Source organism: Pseudophryne corroboree, chromosome 7, assembly GCF_028390025.1.
Source record: "Pseudophryne corroboree isolate aPseCor3 chromosome 7, aPseCor3.hap2, whole genome shotgun sequence".
Taxonomy (NCBI): Eukaryota; Metazoa; Chordata; class Amphibia; order Anura; family Myobatrachidae; genus Pseudophryne; species Pseudophryne corroboree.
Window position 1 is genome coordinate 427,316,309 of NC_086450.1, and position 23,241 is coordinate 427,339,549.

General features: G+C 47.5%; 1 protein-coding gene across 1 annotated transcript in view; it reads left to right on the forward strand.

The window, feature by feature from the left end:
• The window catches only part of DRC3 (dynein regulatory complex subunit 3), a 71,415-nt gene that overhangs the window by 7,867 nt on the left and 40,307 nt on the right, over positions 1 to 23,241 (forward strand). The window contains exons 2-3 of the mRNA XM_063934852.1: positions 9,193 to 9,365; positions 20,685 to 20,801. Coding sequence (XP_063790922.1) covers positions 9,206 to 9,365; positions 20,685 to 20,801 — 277 coding nt within the window. The 5' untranslated portion in view covers positions 9,193 to 9,205. The remainder of the gene's footprint in view (positions 1 to 9,192; positions 9,366 to 20,684; positions 20,802 to 23,241) is intronic.

The following is a 23,241-nucleotide window of genomic DNA, read 5'->3' on the forward strand; positions in this document are numbered from 1 at the left end:
GAAATAGACGCCTCCTCCTGCAGCCATGTAGGGCCGTCTCGAGGGATGATGGCTGACGCCTTCTGACACGTTCTACTACCAAAACGACCACAGATCTGTTTTGCTGATTCTGCAATATCTCGCTAGACCCGACACGATAACGCATCCACCCAGACATGTCTGTAACTATGCGATTTACCGAACGCACCCACCACTGCACCTGACACTCTCTTCTGTATGGTGGCGACATAGGGATCTGTGAATATCAGCCCCAAGCTTTGGGATATGGGACCGAGGGAGTGATCAAAGTGTGACCTGTAGTATTGAGTCGCCCAATACCCCTGCTCCAGCGCCTGTCGTGCAGGTTTCGACGCTCATATCCCCTTCTTATTACCCATGAGTCGCAGGGGAGTGAAAACCTCTATTTGTCAGTCTGAAGTCACCCCCCGCTCAGACCTAAGGCGGTTTCTCAATCTCCGGAAAGATACAGATATGTCGACTCCATCGACGCCTTCCTCTCCGGCACATTCCGAGAGGGCGGAGACGCAAGGCGAAACCAGGGTGATTACACCAGATAGGAGCTCCGCTGGACAGCAAGACATGCAGAAAGTCCTCACCCTCCTACAGACCTTGCCCACTAAGGCGGACTTCACATCTTTGGAGAGTAAACTTCGGGATGTGGTCCACTCTGAGGTGTCCTCACTTCGGTCTGAACTGACTCAGCTGGGCTCTCGTATCGAAACATTGGAGACCAGGGGAGATGAATCCAACGCTTTCCAACACGCATTGGTGGATACTATCAGACTTCAAGCAGAAGAGATTCAGAACCTGCACGACCATCTTGATGATATAGACAACAGGGGACGTAGGAACAACCTGCGAGTGAGGGGCATCCCTGAAGACATACCACAGCAAAGCATCCCAGAAGTCCTCAACAAGATCTTTGGTGCAGTCCTGGAAACCGACCCGAACGACCCCATTGTATTTGACAGGGCACACAGAGCACTGCGTCCCAGAGGCTTGCAGTCCGACCGACCAAGAGACATTATTTGCCGTCTTCACTACTACAGCCAAAAAGAAGAGATAATCAGGAAACTCCGGAACGCCGGAGACCTAGACTTCAACGGCTCACCTATCCAGGTCTTCCAGGATCTTTCTCGCCACACCCTACAGTCTAGACTTCAATTAAAACCCCTAACAGATGCCCTCCGTAAAAACAACATCAAATACAGGTGGGGTTTTCCTTTCAGCATTACAGCGACCAATGACGGCCGGTCTGCAACGATTCGGACCCCCGAGGATGTCGCCCCCTTCTGCTCCGCCCTATCTATTGACCCAGTACAGGTCCCTGAGTGGCATTCCGTAGGCTTGAGGATACGCCCCCCCCAACCTCCCCGGGCTGACATACCTTTCCAAACAGTGGGATCTCCTTCAGCAGCACAGAAACGGAATCGCTCCCTTCCGTCCCCTCCATCTTCATCTTCTTCCTCGGCTGCGAAGACCTGATCACCCCACCTTTAGAATGGCAACCTTTTCTCGCTACGCAAGATTGACTGGCACGAAGAGGACTGCTTCATTATGTCGAGTCACTATAGGAGGGGCCACGGCTCCTATATGAAGACTTCCTCCCTTGAGGCACCATGCAGTTGAGGGGCGCGTTGCCTCTCGGACCCCCGTCTCTATATTTGATAGTCCCGTCATGCCCGAGGGACCTAGACATTTTAATTTCCCGAATAGAGTGAGATTTAAGCAACTCTGCCACGGTCTCTACTGCATTATCATAGTTCGGGTAATGTACTGTTCCTATTGTTGTGACATGCAATGTTCACATTATTGTGGTTACTAATTATGTTCCATTGATATAGTTCGTGTTGGAGGGCGGATCCGTCCCCCCCTTGTTACCCCATTTGCACCGCAATGTTTGGTCCTGGAACGATCGATGGGGACACTGTCCCCGTTGTTCGTACCACCAGGAGCGGTGCTATGTCTTCACATGTTCAATTGTTCTATATTGCTATGCTTTTCTGTTCTGTTGTTCTTCCTCTATCCCCTTCTTTCTCCCCTTCTCTTCTTCAGGTTCTCTCTTCCCTTCCAAAACTACCTAGACTCACCAATGCCCAAACCCTACTCTATGCTGCTGGGACCTCGGTAAGACCAGATTCACTATTTCTTTTTGGAACGGGTAAATGGCGCTACTAAAAGTGGTTTCTATTAATGCCCGGGGACTCAACATTCCTGAGAGGCGGTCAAGGGCTTTACGAGAATTGAAAGCCGAAAAAGCAGACGTTGCCTTTGTGCAAGAAACCCACTTTAAAGAGGGGGTGGCCCCCTCTCTCAGGAATCGAGACTTCCCTACAGGGTATTTCTCCAATAACGTTGATGGTAAGACATTGGGGGTAGCGATTCTGATCGCCAAACATGTTACCCTTGCTGATGTTGTTTGTTATCAACTTGTCCCCGGCAGGGCTCTGCTTATAAATTGCACTATCGCCAATAGAGCTCTTACATTTCTTAATGTCTATGCCCCCAACAAGGCACAGCCAGGCTTTTTGGAAAGAGTCCTCACACTAGCCCAACCCCATATTAATGGGATTTTGCTCTTTGGCGGGGATTTAAACTGGTCTTTGGAGCCCCGATTAGACTCCTCCAACCCCTCCCCTAGGTATTCGGATAAACTACACCGTAGGGTCCGGAAGATTCTACATAACTTCCAACTTATTGATGTCTGGAGGATACAACACCCCTCCACTCGGGATTTTACCTTTTATTCACACCCTCACAACACTTACACTAGGATTGACTACTTATTTATCCCGCATAGATTTTTGCACCTGGCTGAGGCATCTGCTGTGGGCAACATGTCCTGGACAGATCATGCTCCTGTCTCTTTGGGGGTTCGCCTGTCCCCTGCTCGCCCGAATTCCTACACGTGGAGACTAAACGAGATGATCGTCCAGGATCCCGGTTGCCAGCAGCAGATCAGAGAGGCGATAGCCGACTATATTGAGGTTAACGACACAGAGGGGATCTCTAAAGTGGTAGTCTGGGAGGCACACAAATGTGTAATAAGGGGAAAACTCATTCAACTGGGCGCCCATAGGAAAAAACAACATATGGCGGCACGGGAGACCTTGTTTCAAAAAATTCAAGCCTTAGAACTTCTCCATGAATCCACCATGTCAGATGAAAATCTTCAATCATTACTAATGGCTCGGAAGGAATTAGACTCGCTTATGTCCCACAGATTGAAGTTAGAGGCTAGAAAATGTCGTAGTCGTTATTTTCTATGGGGGAACAAGCCTGGGAAGCTGCTGGCGCGGGCTCTCCAGGCTCAACGCGCGGCATCTTTTATATCTAAAGTAAAATCGCATACGGGAACAACACAACACACCACGACAGAGATAGCAGCAGCCTTCCGACATTATTATACCCAGTTATACAATCTAAGAGGCTCCACGGAGGTAGAATCTGATCTCTCCCGAAAGGCCTCCATTGCAGAGTTTTTACGTGAAATTAATTTCCCCACTCTTACACCTGAAGAAGTCGAGTCACTTGAGAACCCCTACACTCTGGCAGAGCTTGAAGAAGCTGTTAAAACCACCCCAAATGGCAGGAGTCCGGGCCCTGACGGCTTCTCTTTAGCCTACTATAAGACATTTGGAGATGTTTTGCTACCTATGATGCTTAGAGCTTTTAATCAGGTTTCAGACCAGTCCTCCTTCTCTCCCCAGTCTATGCTCGCACATATCACAGTGATCCATAAGGAGGGCAAAGACCCGTCACACTGTTCCAGTTATAGACCCATTTCCCTGCTAAATGTAGACTTGAAGCTCTTCGCCAAATTAATGGCGAATCGCTTAAAACTCTTCCTTCCAAAACTGATACACTCGGACCAGGTGGGTTTCGTTCCGGGTCGCGAGGCCAGGGACAACACCACGAAGGTTCTCGATTTGATTCATTATGCATCAACTTGTAAATCCCCCTCCATCCTCCTCTCAACAGACGCAGAAAAAGCGTTTGACAGAGTGGACTGGGATTTCCTGTTGGGGGTGTTGGAACACATGGGCATGGGCATGGTAGGCCTCCAGAGAATTAGGGCCCTGTACTCTGATCCCGCTGCTCGCGTTCGTATCAATGGTGAACTATCGGACCCGTTCCAGATACGGAATGGCACTCGTCAGGGGTGTCCTCTGTCACCACTTATTTTTGTGCTTTGCATGGAGGCCCTGGCGAGGGCCATTCGCCAGAATGTTAACATCACAGGGCTGCAGGTGGGGAGGACGGAGTACAAGCTTGCCCTGTTTGCAGATGACCTCCTTGCAGTGATTTCTAATCCTTTGACCTCTATACCCAACCTTCTTAAAGAGTTAAAGCGCTTTGGAACTCTCTCCAATTTTAAAATTAATTTATCAAAATCTACAGCAATGAATTTAACACTAGACCAGACCAGCCTCCAAGTACTACAATCTATCTCGCCCTTTGCATGGCATCCATCACAATTAAAATATTTAGGAGTAATCCTACACAGGGATCTTTCCCAAATTTACCAATTGAATTTCCCCCCACTCCTATCAAAACTTCAATCTGATCTCTCCAAATGGGGTGGGGAAAAAATTTCATGGATAGGGAGAATAGCAGTAATCAAAATGAATATTTTACCCAGAATTCTCTACCTATTACAAACTCTGCCTGTTACTATTCCTCGATCATGGTTCCTCTTACTACAACGAAAGATCAGAGACTACATTTGGGCGGGGCGAAAACCCCGATTTAAGCATGAGATTCTCTTTAGACGGAAACATCAAGGAGGTCTCCAGCTTCCCCACTTTTTATCCTATTACCATGCAGTACTCCTTACGAGGGTCATGGAGTGGAGTAGTGAACTCCACAGGAAACAATGGGTAGACATTGAACTGGCCTCTCTTCCCTCTCTTAGCTCGAACTCCCCCTGGCTTTCTAAAGTCCCCCAGGTATTGCACCCACTAGCTGGTCCCATCTTTTCGTGTTGGCGTCTCTTACGCTCCCTCCCACATGTTTCAGCACATCCTTCCCCACTCTCACCGCTGTTTGGGAATCCTGAGTTTCCCCCAGGATGCCACTCCATGTCGTTCTATTCATGGCAGGAAAGGGGCATCCTGAGAACTAATCAACTGCTGGACTCATCTGGTATAATACCTTTTCCCGAACTGCAAACTAAATGGAATCTACCCAATAAAGAAATCTGGAGATATCTCCAAATTAAACATTACCTACAGACTTTTTGCTCTTCTGGAAAGGGTATACGAGCACTGACTCTATTTGAACAGATGTGCCTCTCCCACACATACCCTAGGCACACTCTTTCCACGTTTTACAAGTGGATCTTGAACCATAGATTTTCTTCCCAACCGAAATTTGTCAGGGATTGGGAATTAGACCTAGGGGGTTCGGTGGCCACAGACGATTGGGAAGGTATCTATAAAAATACTTTCTCATTAACTACCAATGTGCTAGTCTTGGAGACTCACTACAAAGTACTTACAAGGTGGTATAGATGCCCAAATATCCTTGCGTAAATCTATCCTGGAGTACCCAACACGTGCTGGAGATGCGGGACAGCAGTAGGCACCCCACTACATATATGGTGGGAATGCTCTCTCTTGCAACCGTATTGGCGCAAGGTGGTGGAGACAGCTAGCATTATCCTCGGTGAGGACTTACCCTTTTGCCCTAGTTTTTGGTTATTAAATCTCACGCGTACACCTAGATATCATCTCAAGAAATCACTACTTCGCCATATTTTGAGTGCCTCTAAGGCAGTGATCCCAGTTCACTGGAAATCAACAGTGTCCCCCACTATGAAAGAATGGACCGCCCGATTAGACGACTATATGGCAATGGAAGACCTCATTTTGTCTTTGGAAATGAGAAACACCTCCTTCATTGCTACTTGGAGCCCATGGCTGGAATACAAAGCGTCAACCCATTACAAATCTTCTCTTTAAGAGAAACCCCTCCTTTTTACCTCCAGTAGCCATATGTAATAAGTCATGGTTTAAGCCCCTTAGGATAGGAAGAGAAACCCCCCCCCTCCCTAAACCTTGTCTCTCTACGCTATCTTTCTTTCTCCTCCTCTACACTGAGAGTAACACTACTCCTTATCCCTCTATCTTTTTCTCTGTCTCTCGCTACTCCTCTTTCCTCTCCTACTTCTACTCCCTCCCTTTTGCTTCAAGAAGTTGTAATTCATGAAACGTTTATGGTTCTTACTCCTTTATGCTCTATATATTTTTCTTTCTCTGGAGATATGATACGTTTGTGGAAAGGGGATATCCCCCTCTACGGGTCTTTTTATTATACACGGTGTTGAGTATCTCCAGATGATGTATCTCTGACGGTACTAGAAGCTATTGTAATGTTTCTGCAACTTCCTGTTTTCGTTCATTTGAAATTTCAATAAAAATCTATTTGCAAAAAAAAAAAAGAAACTGCACAGAGAAGTCTTTGCGCAATATTGCGAATCTTTCGTTCGCAATTTTGATAAGTTAAGATACACTCCCAGTAGGCGGCGGCTTAGCGTGTGCAAAGCTGCTAAAAGCAGCTTGCGAGCGAACAACTTGGAATGACCACCATAGGGTGGGGTGCATGCAGCCCATGGCCACCAACCCAAATATATACAAACAGAAAGTTCAGCACTCACCATAGCAAGCTCACTTATCCTCACATCAGTAAATAAATTATGGGGGTTTAGTTAGTGAATTGGCCAATGCACGGAAGCCTGCAAACCGCACGCCAAGGTACCCCATATATGTATATACATACATATAGCTGTTTTCCGCTATAAATCTTTATGTTCCATTATTATGTTAACATAACGACAAAGTTCATCTCGTGCTGCTTTGTTGTTATCAGTGTGTGAGATTATTAAATAAAAGAGAGGTTGACACATTAACCCAATGTATTCTGCCCAGCACTACTGGCTCTGAGGAATAAACATTAATAAAAATCATAAAAATAAAAGGTTTGGTCTGCTTAAGAGCGGCCTCCTGTCTAAAGGTGCATCCGGCTCCTGCCGGCACAAATTAAAGCTGGCTAGCCTGGGGCTGGGGGACCAGTGTAAAGGTGCATACACACGGAGCGATATAACTGAGCGATTTTGACTATATAGTCAAAATCGCTCAGAAAGTTAGTGCAGATCGCTCCGTGTGTACACAGCCAGCGATAGCGATGCGCGTCCCCGCTAGGTCGCTATCGCTGGGAAAAATAGTCAGTGCAGGCAAGTCAATTTTGGCTATGTCGCTGCAAAAGTTAGTCAAAATCGCTAACACTTAAAGAGGCCAGCGATTTTTCCCAGCGATAGCGATGTGCGGGCGGCGGCGGGTTGTGGCGGCGGTGCGGGCGGCGGCGGGTTGCGGTGGCGGTGTGGGCGACGGCGGGTTGCGGCGGCGGTGTGGGCGGCGGTGGGTTGCGGTGGCGGTGTGGGCGGCGGCGGTGCGGGCGGCGGCGGGTTGCGGCAGCGGTGCGGGCGGGGGAAATTTACCTTTCTATTGCAGTTTGGCAGCGGAGCGGTACCAGTTTCAAAAATGGCGCCTCAGCGTCATTTTTGAAATTCAAGATGGCCGCCGCGAGCCAATCACGGCTCGCCGCGTCATCGCCCCGCCCCCTCCCGCTGACTTATATAAGTCAGCGCGAGGCAGCGGCTGTCAGTCCGACGGCGGAGGAGGAGCGGAGAAGAGCTCCTGAAGACGCCGTGGAAGTCCTGGATGGGCGGCGGCTATGCAAAAGAGCTTAGCAGCCGCCGCCCACCAGGTGAAGACGTCGTGGAAGTCCTGGATGGGCGGCGGCTATGCAAAAGAGCTTAGCAGCCGCCGCCCACCAGGTGAAGACGCCGGAGCAAGACCCCAGAAGCCCTGGGGAGGTGGCGCCCCCCCAGGTGAAGACGCCGGAAGCCCTGGGAAGGCGGCGGCCATGCAAAAGAGCTTAAAGGCCGCCGCCCCCAGGTGAAGACCCAGTTTAATAAAGGATTTTTAAAAGAATGTGTTGTGTGTTTTTTTTTATATTTTCTTTACAGGTGGACTACAGGTGCCAGCGGGCCCTTTATGTCCGGGCATGCTGGCACTTGTGGTTCTCCAAGTGCCAACATGCTGGGGCAGGCTTGCTGGGACCTGTAGGCCTCCTGTAAAGAACAATATTACTATTGAAAGGCTATCAGCCTCCCATCCACCGGGCCACGGATGGGGGGGACAGCCTCGGGCTTCACCCCTGGCCCTTGGGTGGCTGGAGGGGGGGACTCCTTGATTTAAGGGGTCCTCACTCCTCCAGTGTACCCCGGCCAGGGGTGACTAGTTGGGGGGGTAATGGCACGGCCGCAGGGACCAATATAAAAGTGTCCCCCGGCTGTGGCATTATCTCCCTGGCTAGTGGAGCCCGGTGCTGGTTTGGAAAATACGGGGGACCCCTATGTCTTTTGTCCCCCGTATTTTTTAAACCAGGACCGGACGCAGAGCCCGGTGCTGGTTGTCTAAATATGGGGGAACCCTACTCATTTTTTCCTCTGTATTTTAACAACCAGGACTGGCTCAAAGAGCCCGAGGCTGGTTTTACATAGGAGGGGGGACCCCACGCAAATTTTTTTTTTTAACTTTCAGCTATTTAAATACCAGCCACCCTGTAAAATCGTCCTATATATGACACTCATTCCCTTATTTAAATGAGATAGTCAAAATCTCCCATAGCCAAAATCTCTTGCATAGTTAGACAAAATCTCTGGTAAAGTTAGTCAAAATCTCCTACTGCCAGTTCAAGGGAAAAGTTAGTCAAAATCTCTCATAGCCAAAATCTCTCCGTGTGTATGCACCTTAACTGTTTGGTGCTTAGATCAGCTCCAACCACCTACACCCCAGCGTAATCACTGTGGACCCTATGGACCCTAAAGAAAAAACGGAGGATGACACATTAACGGTAATCATTGCATTTCTTGGTGGCGCTGTCACCTGCATTCAGCCTGTGCAGCCAATTTATGTTCTTAACCTATATGCAGAACATCGCATCTTCAGGGATGTCACTGGTCTCTAGTGTATTGGTGGCAGGTTGCAGTCTCATGAATACTGTTGAAGCCTAGAAATCTGCTGCCCTCCCAGTATACAGAGGACAAGCGTCAGTGATATATAATGTCATATTATGTGGGGATGTGTAAGGGTCTTACAGTTAATAAATATACTTCTCTTTGCTAAGGACGCTGTTGAAAATGAGTGTCCTGTATGACACAGTGGAACCTAACGTTATCGACGATGAGATGCTGAAAACTGCAGTGGAAGAACAAGGCCCCAGCGAGGAGGTTGGAATCATTGCCAAGATGGAGGGCATCGATTTCATGGACGTCACTAGCTTACGCCTTGATTATAAAAGTAAGACTATTATATTTCTTGTGTTTCTTTAAACAGAGAAATGACATTAGCACAGCACGGCCATTCTCACAATCAAATGCACCATTATATAGTAATATCTTAGCGCTAGATGGTGGAATGAGAACTGTCACAGAGGCGACTTACGATTTTCAGTGGCGTCATTGCACCCTTCCTTACTTCACAAACCACCATGCTATTTTAGTATATGCACAGCACAATATAATGGTTTCCGGTTGATAGATAGACAGTGTCTAGTTAGACAGTCAATAGATAGACACCATATGTTAGACAGACATTAGGTCGACAGGGTCAAAAGGTCGACATGAAAAAGGTAGAGTGTCAAAAGGTCGACACGAAAAAGGTAGACAGTACAAAAGGTCGACAGGGTCAAAAGGTCAACATGAAAATGGTCGACATAAAAACGATAGACAATTTTTTTTTTTTTAAATGTAACATGTTTTTGGACTACAGGTTGAGTATCCCATATCCAAATATCCGAAATACGGAATATTCCGAAATACGGACTTTTTTGAGCGAGAGTGAGATAGTGAAACTTTTGTTTTCTGATGGCTCAATGTACACAAACTTTGTTTAATACACAAAGTTATTAAAAATATTGTATTAAATGACCTTCAGACTGTGTATATAAGGTGTATATGAAACATAAATGAATTGTGTGAATGTAGATACACTTTGTTTAATACACAAAGTTATTAAAAATATTGGCTAAAATGACCTTCAGGCTGTGTGTATAAGGTGTATATGTAACATAAACGCGTTCTGTGCTTAGATTTAGGTCCCATTGCCATGATATCTCATTATGGTATGCAATTATTCCAAAATACGGAAAAATCCCATATCCAAAATACCTCTGGTCCCAAGCATTTTGGATAAGGGATACTCAACCTGTATTTCAAACCTTCTCTATCCATGTCGGCATAGAGTTGGTTATAAACCTTGTGGCGAGCCCCGCGAGGGTATGCCTTTCTACAATTGGGGATCCCAGGTGACAAAACTATCCACACAAACCACAAAAATGCAAAAAACATGGTGTCTACCTTTTGACCCTGTCGACCTTTTGACCCTGTCTACCTTTTGTACTGTCTACCTTTTACATGTCGACATTTTGTCCCTGTCGACCTACTGTCTGTCTAACATATGGTATCTATCTATTGACTGTCTATCTAGACACTGTCTATCTTTTATACCACACCCCAATATAATATAGTCAGAAGTACTGTAAACATGTATCATGGGCCTAATTCAGTAAGGATTGCAAGTTCTGGTAATTAACAGAATTTGCTATCATTTGGATCGTATGCTGGGAGCCGCCCATCACAGGGCAAGGCCGCCCAGCATACTGACCGGAGCCTCCCCCACTTCAACAAGCAGAAATTGCGAAGCGTTTGCAATTTCTACTTGTTAGCAGAAACTGTGGAAGCCTCCTGCCGGCGCAGCTTAGTTGCGGCCGCAGGAGACTCGCCGCCATCTTCCTGATTGCAGCGGCTGCGCATGAAGTCATGCAGCCGCCGTGATCACGCCCCCGTTCGGCCGCCTCCACCCCCTCAACGCTCCGTCTTCTCCCTGGAAATGGAGCGTTGCCCACCGCCACCCCGCCTCTGCCTGATTGACAGGCAGAGGCGGTCGCATTTTCTTTCTCAGAAATTGCGGTTGGATCGCTTATTGCGATCCAACCTGAATTAGGCCCCATGTGCCTATATCCTATATTATAAAAGCCAACTCTACTCCTCACCTGTTATGTCTGCTGGCGACCACTAGAGACCGCCACAGGGACCTAATGATTCCTTTATGTGCTGGTAGCTGACACAGCTCAAACTGAAACTGCAAGAGATGTTACAGCCTCCTAACCTGCTGCTGGTAGTATTAATATTAATAATACTGATCTGTCTGTTTCACAGTGGCTGTATATGGAGAGAGGGGGCTGGGGAGAGAGAGTGCGGGTAGCGGCAGATAGGGACTGGGGGTTGGAGAGGGGGGTAGGGGCAGATAGGGCAGGGAGGGGAGAAAGAGGGGGGAGGGGATAGTTTTGATAGGGACTGCTTTGGGAGTGGAGTGGTAGGGGCAGATAGGGACAGTGGAGAGAGAGATGCAGTTTTTTCTGTGTAGTCACCTCTGTGTGACACAGACACACTCTCTCTCTCTATGTACACTGCATCCCTCACCATATACTGCTCCTATATACACTGCACTCCAATCCTCTTCCATATTCTGCACCCCCTTCCATATAGTGCCCCTATATACACACTGAACTCCCATACCTCTCCATATAGTTCCCCCTATATACAGGGCACCCCCTCCTCCATATAAATTCTCCTGCCATATATACCTCATACTCTGCACCCCCTCCTCCATATACTATGCTGCAACCTCAGGTTACTTGCCAGCCTGGGACTCAGCAACAAGTAGCAGCAGTAACTAGGAAATGGATGCAGGAACCACCAGACAGTCCCGCATACCCTCCAACATGACCCGCCCCACTAGGTACAAAATGCTCTGTTTCTGGACTTCCCTCTTAATGTATGATTGCCATCACCTGTGAAGAAACAGCTTTCTTATCATTTGACTAGTTCAACACAAGTGATGGCAATCATAAATTAAAAGGGAAGTCCAGAAACAGCATTTTGTACCTAGTGGGGCGGGTCATGTTGGAGGGTATGAGTCCCGCAGCGCTCAGAGCGGAGGCATCGGCGACGCGTGTGGCCACTTACAGGTGGGGGAGAAGGTGAATCAGTCTGGCAGGAAGAGGTGAGGAGTGCGGGGACCGGGAGGAGGAGGGGTCGGTGCTGTGGCTGCAGCTGATGTGGGTGAGGTGAAAGCAGATAACTGTCTCCCCTGCTTTATATATACTGCGCATAAATGGAGGGGCTGGGTCCTGTGCTCGCCCCTCCCACACCCTGCACAGCCCATCCCTGGACCCCTCTGGCCAGCTGCTGGTGGCTACTGATGTCTATATTTATAAAAGGTTAACACTACACACACCAGTGACGTGCGGTGAGGTGAGGCAGAGCCTTTCCTGTCATACTAACGTATACATCAGAGTTTTCACTATACAAAATATATGAAAAATACAAAAAATATATTAGATATATTTTCTTTGAATTATTCTAATCCTTTTTATAGTCAAAACTCTGTAGTACAAAGTCTATGGCAATGAGGCAGTGCCTTCCCTGCTTATATTTTCTGCACATCGCTGATCGAAACTCACCAAATTTCAAGCAGTATATACCATACCCTCCAACTGCACCTTTTTGGCAGGTACAGTACCTTTTTTTTATGGTCTGTACCGATTTTAGGCTCTCCAAACTCCCATTGAAAGTATAGGAAAAGGGGTGTGACCATGCCCCTTTTACCCGTGACCACGCCTTCTTTTCTAATTTGTACCTATTTTTGTGTGTAAAATGTTAGAGGGTATGCTATACTGCTGCACCTGTGAATAATGTCCACATGCACCCTTGGGCTCATATATTGCATGTAAATCTGGCTCTGGTACTAGCCTCACTGCACATCCCTAACACACAGACAGAGCCCTGGTTCCCAGCAGCAGGACTTCCAGAAACCTGGCAGCTCCTGTGTGAGTAGCAACCGCCTCCTTATATAGGGGGTAATTCCAAGTTGATCGCAGCAGGAAATTTATTAGCAATTGGGCAAAACCATGTGCACTGCAGGGGAGGCAGATATAACATGTGCAGAGAGAGATAGATTTGAGCGGGTTATTTTGTTTCTGTGCAGGGTAAATACTGGCTGCTTTATTTATACACTGCAATTTAGATTGCAGATTGAACTCACCCCACCCAAATCTCACTCTCTCTGCACATGTTATATCTGCCCCCCCTGCAGTGCACATGGTTTTGCCCAACTGCTAAAAAATTTCCTGCTGCGATCATCTTGGAATTACCCCTATAATCCGACCCTGGTGTCCATCATTTTGACGGGCTTTTAACTAGTGGCTCATAAACAATCACTACACATAATGGCAGATTGAATAAAAGTGCTCTATATTGCCACTTGCTGGCCATTGGCATTACTACAGTTCTGACTTTTTTTAACATCTCAGCACTTATTTTTTGTCATGTGGAAAATCCAGCTACATACTATACTTGGAGTGACAAATTAGTTAAATTGCATACCTCCCAACATGACCCTTTCCAGGAGGGACAGAGTGCTCTGCTCCCGGACTTCCCCCTAAATTTATGATTGCCATCACCATACCCTCCAACATGACCCACCCCACTAGGTACAAAATGCTCTGTTTCTGGACTTCCCTCTTAATTTATTATTTTTGGCTTAGTGTCAATTTTGACTATCTCTTCTATAGAGATAGTCAAAATTGACTTGCCTGCACAGTCTATCAAATCTTGTGATGCCGACCGCGCATCGGCATCGAATCGGGATGTCAAGGTGACTTTCACCTTGCGATCTGCACTAACTTTTCTTACGATTTTTGACTATATAGTCAAAATCATAAGACAAAATCTCACCGTGTGTACACACCAATAGAGATAATGCAAATGCTACACGGACATGATGCCAAGAGAAGAACTGAATATATTCATGAGAACAGTGGAGGGAGTTATTTTTAGTGGAACCAATATACATGGGAGTATGGAGGCAGACATCTTGTGGGCGGAGTCAGTATTCATACTGAGTTTAGCCAATCACTGGGATTTGGTGACATCACTGAGGCTCCTCCACACAAACGCTCTGCCATTGCACAGAATACTGTGAAAAATGGCCTTAGAAATTCTAATTTCTGCTTGAAAGCAAATACATCTGACTGAAATTAGATCTCTCAGATACAAAATGATTTATTAACATTTTTTCTAACGTCCTAGTGGATGATGGGGACTCCGAAAGGACCATGGGGAATAGCGGCTCCGCAGGAGACTGGGCACAAAGTAAAAGCTTTAGGACTAGCTGGTGTGCACTGGCTCCTCCCCCTATGACCCTCCTCCAAGCCTCAGTTAGATTTTGTGCCCGAACGAGAAGGGTGCAATCTAGGTGGCTCTCCTGAGCTGCTTAGAGTAAAAGTTTAAATAGGTTTTTTATTTTCAGTGAGACCTGCTGGCAACAGGCTCACTGCATCGAGGGACTTAGGGGAGAGAAACGAACTCACCTGCGTGCAGAGTGGATTGGGTTTCTTAGGCTACTGGACATTAGCTCCAGAGGGACGATCACAGGCCCAGCCATGGATGGGTCCCGGAGCCGCGCCGCCGGCCCCCTTACAGATGCTGAAGCAAGAAGAGGTCCATAAATCGGCGGCAGAAGACTTTCCTGTCTTCATAAGGTAGCGCACAGCACTGCAGCTGTGCGCCATTGCTCTCAGCACACTTCACACTCCGGTCACTGAGGGTGCAGGACGCTGGGGGGGGGCGTCCTGGGAAGCAATGAATTTACCTTAGTTGGCGAAAAATACATCACATATAGCTCCTGGGCTATATGGATGTATTTAACCCCTGCCAGTTTTCCAGTAAAAAGCGGGAGAAGAGCCTGCCGTGAAGGGGGCGGGGTCTATCTCCTCAGCACACAGCGCCATTTTTCCCACACAGCTCCGCTGGTAGGAAGGCTCCCAGAATCTCCCCTGCATCCTGCAACTACAGAAACAGGGTAAAAAAGAGAGGGGGGCACTTATTTGGCAAAATAACAGATATAAGCAGCTATAAGGGATAGACACTTATTGTAAGGTTGTCCCTATACATATATAGCGCTCTGGTGTGTGCTGGCAAACTCTCCCTCTGTCTCCCCAAAGGGCTAAGTGGGTCCTGTCCTCTATCAGAGCATTCCCTGTGTGTGTGCTGGGTGTCGGTACGTGTGTGTCGACATGTATGAGGAGGAAAATGATGTGGAGGCGGAGCAGAGTGTCTGTAACAGTGATGTCACCCCCTAGGGGGTCGACACCTGAGTGGATGTACTGTTGAAAATTACGTGACAGGGTCAGCTCTATATAAAAAAACAGTGGTTGACATGAGACAGCCGGCTACTCAGCTTGTGCCTGTCCAGACGTCTCATAGGCCGTCAGGCAGATGGCAGATACAGACGCCGACACGGATACTGACTCCTGTGTCGACGGTGAAGAGACAACCGTGATTTCCAGTAGGGCCACACGTTACATGATTGAGACAATGGAAAATGTTTTATACATTTCTGATAATACGAGTACCACCAAAAAAGGGGTATTATGTTCGGTGAGGGAAAAACTACCTGTAGTTTTCCTGAATCTGAGAAATAAAATGTGTGATGATGCGTGGGTTTCCCCCCGATAACAATTAATAATTTCTTAAAAAGTATTGGCTGCATACCCTTTCCCGCCAGAGGTTAGGATGCATTGGGAAACACCCCCTAGGGGGGATAAGGCGCTCACACGCTTGTAAGAACAAGGGCTCTACCCTCTCATGAGATGGCCGCCCTTAAGGATCCTGCTGATAGAAAGCAGGAGGGTATCCAAAAAAAAAGGTATTTACACACATACTGGTGTTATACTGCGACCAGCTATCGCCTCAGCCTGGAGGTGCAGTGCTGGGTTGGCATGGTCGGATTCCCTGACTGGAAATATTGATATCCTAGATAAGGATAGTATATTATTGCCTATAGAGCATTTAAAAGATGCATTTCTATATATGCATGATGCACAGCGGAATAATTGCCGACTGGCATCAAGTATAAGTGCGTTGTCCAATTCTACCAGTAAAATGGTCAGGTGATGCGGATTCCAAACGTCATTTGGAAGTATTGCCTTTGAAAGGGGACATTTGGGGTCGGTCTTTTAGACCTGGTGGCCACGGCAACAGCTGGGAAATCCACGTTTGTACCCCAGGTCGCCTCTCAAAATAAGACGCCGTATTATCAGGCGCAGTCCTTTGTTGGCAAGCGGACAAAAGGTTCCTCTTTTCTGCTCGTGACAGAGGGAGAGGAAAAAGGCTGCAGAGATCAGCCAGTTCCCAGGAACAGAAACCCTTTCCAGCCTCTGCCAAGCCCTCAGTATGACGCTAGGGCTTTACAAGCTCAGGCACGGTGGGGGCCCGTTCTCAATGAATTTCAGTGCGCAGTGGGCTCACTCGCAAGTAGACCCCTGGATCCTTCAGGTAATATCTCAGGGGTACATATTGGAATTCGAGACGTCTCCCCCTCGCCGTTTCCAAAAGTCGACGTTACCGACGTCTCCCTCTGACAGGGAGGCAGTTTTGGAAGCCATTCACAAGCTGTATTCCCAGCAGGTGATAATCAAGGTACCCCTCCTGCAACAGGGAACGGGGTATTATTCCACACTATTGTGGTACCGAAGCCAGACGGCTCGGTGAGACCGATTCTAAAATCTAAAATCTTTGAACACTTACATACAGAGGTTCAAATTCAAGATTGAGTCACTCAGAGCAGTGATTGCGAACCTGGAAGAAGGGGACTACATGATGTCTCGGGACATCAAGGATGCTTACCTTCATGTCAAAATTTACCCTTCTCACCAAGGGTACCTCAGGTTTATGGTACAGAACTGTCACTATCAGTTCAGACGCTGCCGTAGGGATGGTCCACGGCACCCCGGGTCTTTACCAAGGTAATGGCCGAAATGATGATGTTCCTTCGAAGGAAGGGAATTTTAGTTATCCCTTACTTGGACGATTCCCTGATAAGGGTAATATCCAGGGAACAGTTGGAGGTCGGTGTAGCACTATCTCAGATAGTGTTGCGGCAGCACGATTGGATTCTCAATATTCCAAAATCGCAGCTGGTTCCGTCGACGTGTCTTCTGTTCCTAGGGATGATCCTGGACACAGTCCAGAAAAAGGTGTTTCTCCCGGAGGAGAAAGCCAGGGAGTTATCCGAGCTAGTCAGGAACCTCCTCAAACCGAGCCAAGTCTCAGTGCATCAATGCACAAGGGTTCTGGGTAAAATGGGGGCTTCCTACGAAGCAATCCCATTTGGCAGATTCCACGCAAGAACTTTCCAGTGGGACCTGCTGGACTAATGGTCCGGGTCGCATCTTCAGATGCATCAGCGGATAACCCTGTCACCAAGGACAAGGGTGTCCCTCCTGTGGTGGTTGCAGAGTGCTCATCTTCTAGAGGGCCGCAGATTCGGCATTCAGGACTGGGTCCTGGTAACCACGGATGCCAGCCTGCGAGGCTGGGGAGCAGTCACACAGGGAAGGAATATCCAGGACTTATGGTCAAGCCTGGAGACATCACTTCACATAAATATCCTGAAGCTAAGGGACATTTACAATGCTCTAAGCTTAGCAAGACCTTTGCTTCAAGGACAGCCGGTGTTGATCCAGTCGGACAACATCACGGCAGTCACCCACGTAAACAGACAGGGTGGCACAAGAAGCAGAAGGGCAATGACAGAAGCTGCAAGGATTCTTCGCTGGGCGGAAAATCATGGGATAGCACTGTCGGCAGTATTCATTCCGGGAGTGGACAACTGGGAAGCAGACTTCCTCAGCACGACCTCCACCCGGGGAGAGTGGGGACTTCACCCAGAAGTCTTCCACAGGATTATAAACCGTTGGGAAAAACTCGACAGGTATTGCGCCAGGTCCAGGGACCCTCAGGCAATAGCTGTAGACGCTCTGGTAACACCGTGGGTGTACCAGTCAGGGTATGTGTTTCCTCCTCTGCCTCTCATACCCAAGGTACTGAGATTGATAAGATGGTGAGGAGTAAGCACTATATTCGTGGCTCCGGATTGGCCAAGAAGGACTTGGTAACCGGAACTTCAAGAGATGCTCACGGAGGATCCGTGGCCTCTACCTCTAAGAAGGGACCTGCTCCAGCAAGGACCCTGTCTGTTCCAAGACTTACCGCGGCTGCGTTTGACGGCATGGCGGTTGAACGCCGGATCCTGAAGGAAAAAGGGCATTCCGGATGAAGTCATCCCTATCCTGATCAAAGCCAGGAAGGATGTAACCGCAAAAACATTATCACCGCAATTGGCGAAAATATGTTGCGTGGTGCGAGGCCAGTAAGGCCCGACGGTGGAAATTCGACTGGGTCGATTCCTACATTTCCTGCAAACAGGAGTGTCTATGGGCCTGAAATTGGGGTCCATTAAGGTTCAAATTTCGGCCCTGTCAATTTTCTTCCAAAAAGAACTAGCTTCAGTCCCTGAAGTTCAGACGTTTGTAAAAGGGGTACTGCATATACAGCCTCCTTTTGTGCCTCCAGTGGCACTTGGGATCTCAATGTAGTTTTTTTTTGGATTCCAAAAGTCACATTGGTTTGAACCACTTAAATCCGTGGAGTTAAAATATCTCACATGGAAAGTGGTCATGCTGTTGGCCCTGGCCTGGGCCAGGCGCGTGTCAGAATTGGCGGCTTTATCCTGTAAAAGCCCTTATCTGATTTTCCATTCGGACAGGGCGGAATTGAGGACTCGTCCTCAATTTCTCCCTAAGGTGTTTTCAGCATTTCACTTAAACCAACCTATTGTGGTGCCTGCGGCTACTAGGGACTTGGAGGATTCCAAGTTGCTGGACGTAGTCAGGGCCCTGAAAATATATGTTTCCAGGACGGCTGGAGTCAGAAAATCTGACTCGCTGTTTATCCTGTATGCACCCAACAAGCTGGGTGCTCCTGCTTCTAAGCAGACGATTGCTCGTTGGATTTGCAGTACAATTCAGCTTGCACATTCTGTGGCAGGCCTGCCACAGCCAAAATCTGTAAAAGCCCATTCCACACGGAAAGTGGGCTCATCTTGGGCGGCTGCCCGAGGGGTCTCGGCTTTACAACTTTGCCGAGCAGCTACTTGGTCAGGGGCAAACACGTTTGCTAAATTCTACAAATTTGATACCCTGGCTGAGGAGGACCTGGAGTTCTCTCATTCGGTGCTGCAGAGTCATCCGCACTCTCCCGCCCGTTTGGGAGCTTTGGTATAATCCCCATGGTCCTTTCGGAGTCCCCAGCATCCACTAGGACGTTAGAGAAAATAAGAATTTACTTACCGATAATTCTATTTCTCATAGTCCGTAGTGGATGCTGGGCGCCCATCCCAAGTGCGGATTGTCTGCATTACTTGTACATAGTTATTGTTACAAAAATCGGGTTATTGTTGTTGTGAGCCATCTTTTCAGAGGCTCCTTCTGTTATCATGCTGTTAACTGGGTTCAGATCACAAGTTGTACGGTGTGATTGGTGTGGCTGGTAATGAGTCTTACCCGGGATTCAAAATCCTTCCTTATTGTGTACGCTCGTCCGGGCACAGTATCCTAACTGAGGCTTGGAGGAGGGTCATAGGGGGAGGAGCCAGTGCACACCAGCTAGTCCTAAAGCTTTTACTTTGTGCCCAGTCTCCTGCGGAGCCGCTATTCCCCATGGTCCTTTCGGAGTCCCCAGCATCCACTACGGACTATGAGAAATAGAATTATCGGTAAGTAAATTCTTATTTTCTTATATAGCGCAGCAAATTCCGTTGCACTTTATAATTGGAAATAACTATGATATAACAAAACTGGGTAATAACAAACAGTCATAGAGGTAGGAAGGCCCTGCTCGCAAGCTTACAATCTATGGGGAAATAGGCATGGATACACAAGGACAGGTGCTATCTACTGCATAGTTGTCCACCAGATTGCAAAGGTTCTTGGTGGGCTGTATGATATGGTCACACAGTAATGATGAACCGGGTTTGAGATGAAAGGAAAGTGAAGAATGAGAAGACATGTGAGGATATGTGTGGACTCTACAGAGTGGATGCAATTTGATAGGAAGGTTTATGAAAGTTATGTGGGTGGTTCTGGAATGTGATAGGCTTGCCTGAAGAGATGAGTTTTCAGGGAACGCTTGAAGGTTTGGAGACTAGAGGAGAGTTTTATTGTGCGTGGTAGGGCATTCCACAGTGTGGGTGCAGCCCGAAGAAAGTCCTGCAGTCGTGAGTGGGAGCAAGTAATGAGTGTGTATGAGAGACGCAGATCTTGTGAAGAGCGAAGAGGTCGGGTTGGAAGATATTTTGAGATAAGCGAAGTGATGTACGTTGGTGTAGTTTGGTTAATGGCCTTGTGTGTAAGTAACAGTATTTTATATTGAATATGGTAGAATACAGGTAACCAATGGAGGGACTGACATAGTGGATCTGCAGATGATGAACATCTGGCGAGGAAGATAAGCCTTGCCGCTGCATTCAGAATGGATTGTAGTGGTGAGAGTCTAGTTTTGGGAAGACCAGTTAGGAGACTATTGCAATAATCAATGCCGGAGATTATGCAAAAGTATGCTTTTTATTACTTTATTCATACAATATTTATATGCCTAGGATAAAATGACATCTTATTTTCAGATGTGTAACATGTTTTATATGTTTTTGCTGTAGATATACTCAAGATTGATAATCTTTGGCAATTTCCCAATCTTACCAAACTGCAGCTGGATAACAACATAATTGAGAAGATCCAGGGTCTGGAAACCTTGGTGCACTTAGTTTGGCTCGGTGAGTAACTACTGAGATTATTATCAAACTATTATACAATGGCCCTCATTCCGAGTTGTTCGCTCGGTAAATTTCTTCGCATCGCAGCGATTTTCCGCTTAGTGCGCATGCGCAATGTTCGCACTGCGACTGCGCCAAGTAAATTTGCTATGCAGTTAGGAATTTTACTCACGGTTTTTTCTTTGTTCTGTTGATCGTAATGTGATTGACAGGAAGTGGGTGTCTCTGGGCGGAAACAGGCCGTTTTATGGGAGTGTGTGAAAAAACGCTACCGTTTCTGGGAAAAACGCGGGAGTGGCTGGAGAAACGGAGGAGTGTGTGGGCGAACGCTGGGTGTGTTTGTGACGTCAAACCAGGAACGACAAGCACTGAACTGATCGCAGATGCCGAGTAAGTCTCGAGTTACTCAGAAACTGCACAGAGATGTCTTATCGCAATATTGCGAATCTTTCGTTCGCAATTTTAAGAAGCTAAGATTCACTCCCAGTAGGCGGCGGCTTAGCGTGTGCAAAGCTGCTAAAAGCAGCTTGTGAGCGAACAACTCGGAATGACCCCCAATGTCCATTATCTCAATATGAACAGATAAATAGTGAAAACATTAATATTAACGGGTCTATTCATGAAGCAGTGAAAAGAGTGGAGAAGTGAGCTAGTGGAGAAGTTGCCCATGGCAACCAATCAGCATTGAGGTAACATTTATAATTTGCATATTATACAATGTACGGAGCAGCTGATTGGTTACCATGGGCAACTTCTCCACAGTCTCACTTCTCCACTCTTTTCACTGCTTCATGAATAGACCCCTAAGGGTGAGATGTTTCAGAGCTTTGAGAGAAATAAAGTACCAGCGAATCAGCTTCTAACTGTCATGTTACAGGCTGTGTTTGAAAAGTTACAGGGTTATTCCACACCAAATCAACACAGGTTTCAAACTGACCGTTTCAGTTTGTAATTAAGGCCCAGATTTATCAAGCCTTGTAGAGTGATAAATAGCACGGTGATAAAGTACCAGCCAATCAGCTCCTAACTCATTTTTCAAACCCAGCCTGTAACATGGCAGTCAGGAGCTGGTTGGTTGGTACTTTATCACCGTGCAATTTATCACTCTCCAAGGCTCGATAAATCTGGGCCTAAATTTGGTATAATAAATGCTGCCATGGGTGTAAAGAAACCCCCCAAATCTTATGCTGATAAGTACACTGGGTTTGAAGTTATATGCCTGTAAAGCTGCCGTTTTTTCAAGAAAAATTAGCAGTTAACATTTTTTTTAAAATGACCCTTGCACCTCACCTAATTGAGCGGGTTCAGTATGAAATACCAGTTGTCAGTATACCGAAAGCGGAATCCCGCCCACCAGTATGCCGGCAGCAGGGCAAGTGCTACAGAGAGAAAATAGCCTGTGGCGCCGGTATTCCACATTTCACCACTAGTCGGCATTCCAGCGTCGACATTGTGACCTATGGGATCCTGACTAGTGATATTGTAATCGCTTCCCAATTGAGAATTGTAGAGTTTAGCAAGGTCTCATTTTAAACCTCGCAGTGAGTAATGGGCCCTACGAATTTGTCGATCTGCCGCCGAGCTGCCCGACGGCAGATACGGCCGACAGGGGGGCCCGGCGGCGGGGGGGGGGCAGTGACGGGGGGGAGTGAAGTTTCTTCACGTCACCTGGCTCCATAGCAGTGCAGGCAAATATGGACGAGATCGTCCATATTGGCCTGCATGCACAGCCGACGGGGCACCAGCGATGAACGAGCGCGGGGCCGCGCATCGTTCATCGCAGGCGCCTCCACACTGAAAGATATGAACGGTATCTTGTTCATTAATGAACGAGATCGTTCATATCTTTCAGTATTATCGCCAAGTGTGTAGGGCCCATAAGTGTGTGTGTGTGTGTGTGTGGGGAGGGGGGGGGGGGGGGGGGTTAGGGGTAGGGGTGGGGTTAGGGTTACAGTTAATGGGATAAAACTTCTGTACCACCACTCGGCACAGGTCACCACCGGAAGTGCTGGTCACATGGCTTGGACCTGGAGGAAGACTCTAAAACCTTCTAAAGAGGACACATACCAACCAATAAGCTTCTAGGTATAATTTTATCGGATGTCCTTGTTAAATGATAGGCAGAAGCTGATCGGTTGCTATGGGCAACTTCGCTACTGGTCCTCTTTAGAAGATCTCATCCCCCAGTGCAGCAGGTGTCAGTGCCGAGTAACACATGGGCCGGGATGTAAAGAAGTCCGAGTTCGGCGGCTGTGCGGGATGCCATTGTTTTAAAGGGGCAATCTTGTACAATGCAGTACGGATGGTGTAATGGTTAGCATTTCTGCCTCACAGCACATAGGTCATGGGTTCGATTCCCACCATGGCCCTAACTGTGCGGAGTTTGTATATTCTCCCTGTGCTTGCGTGGGTTTCCTCCGGGTACTCCGGTTTCCTCCCA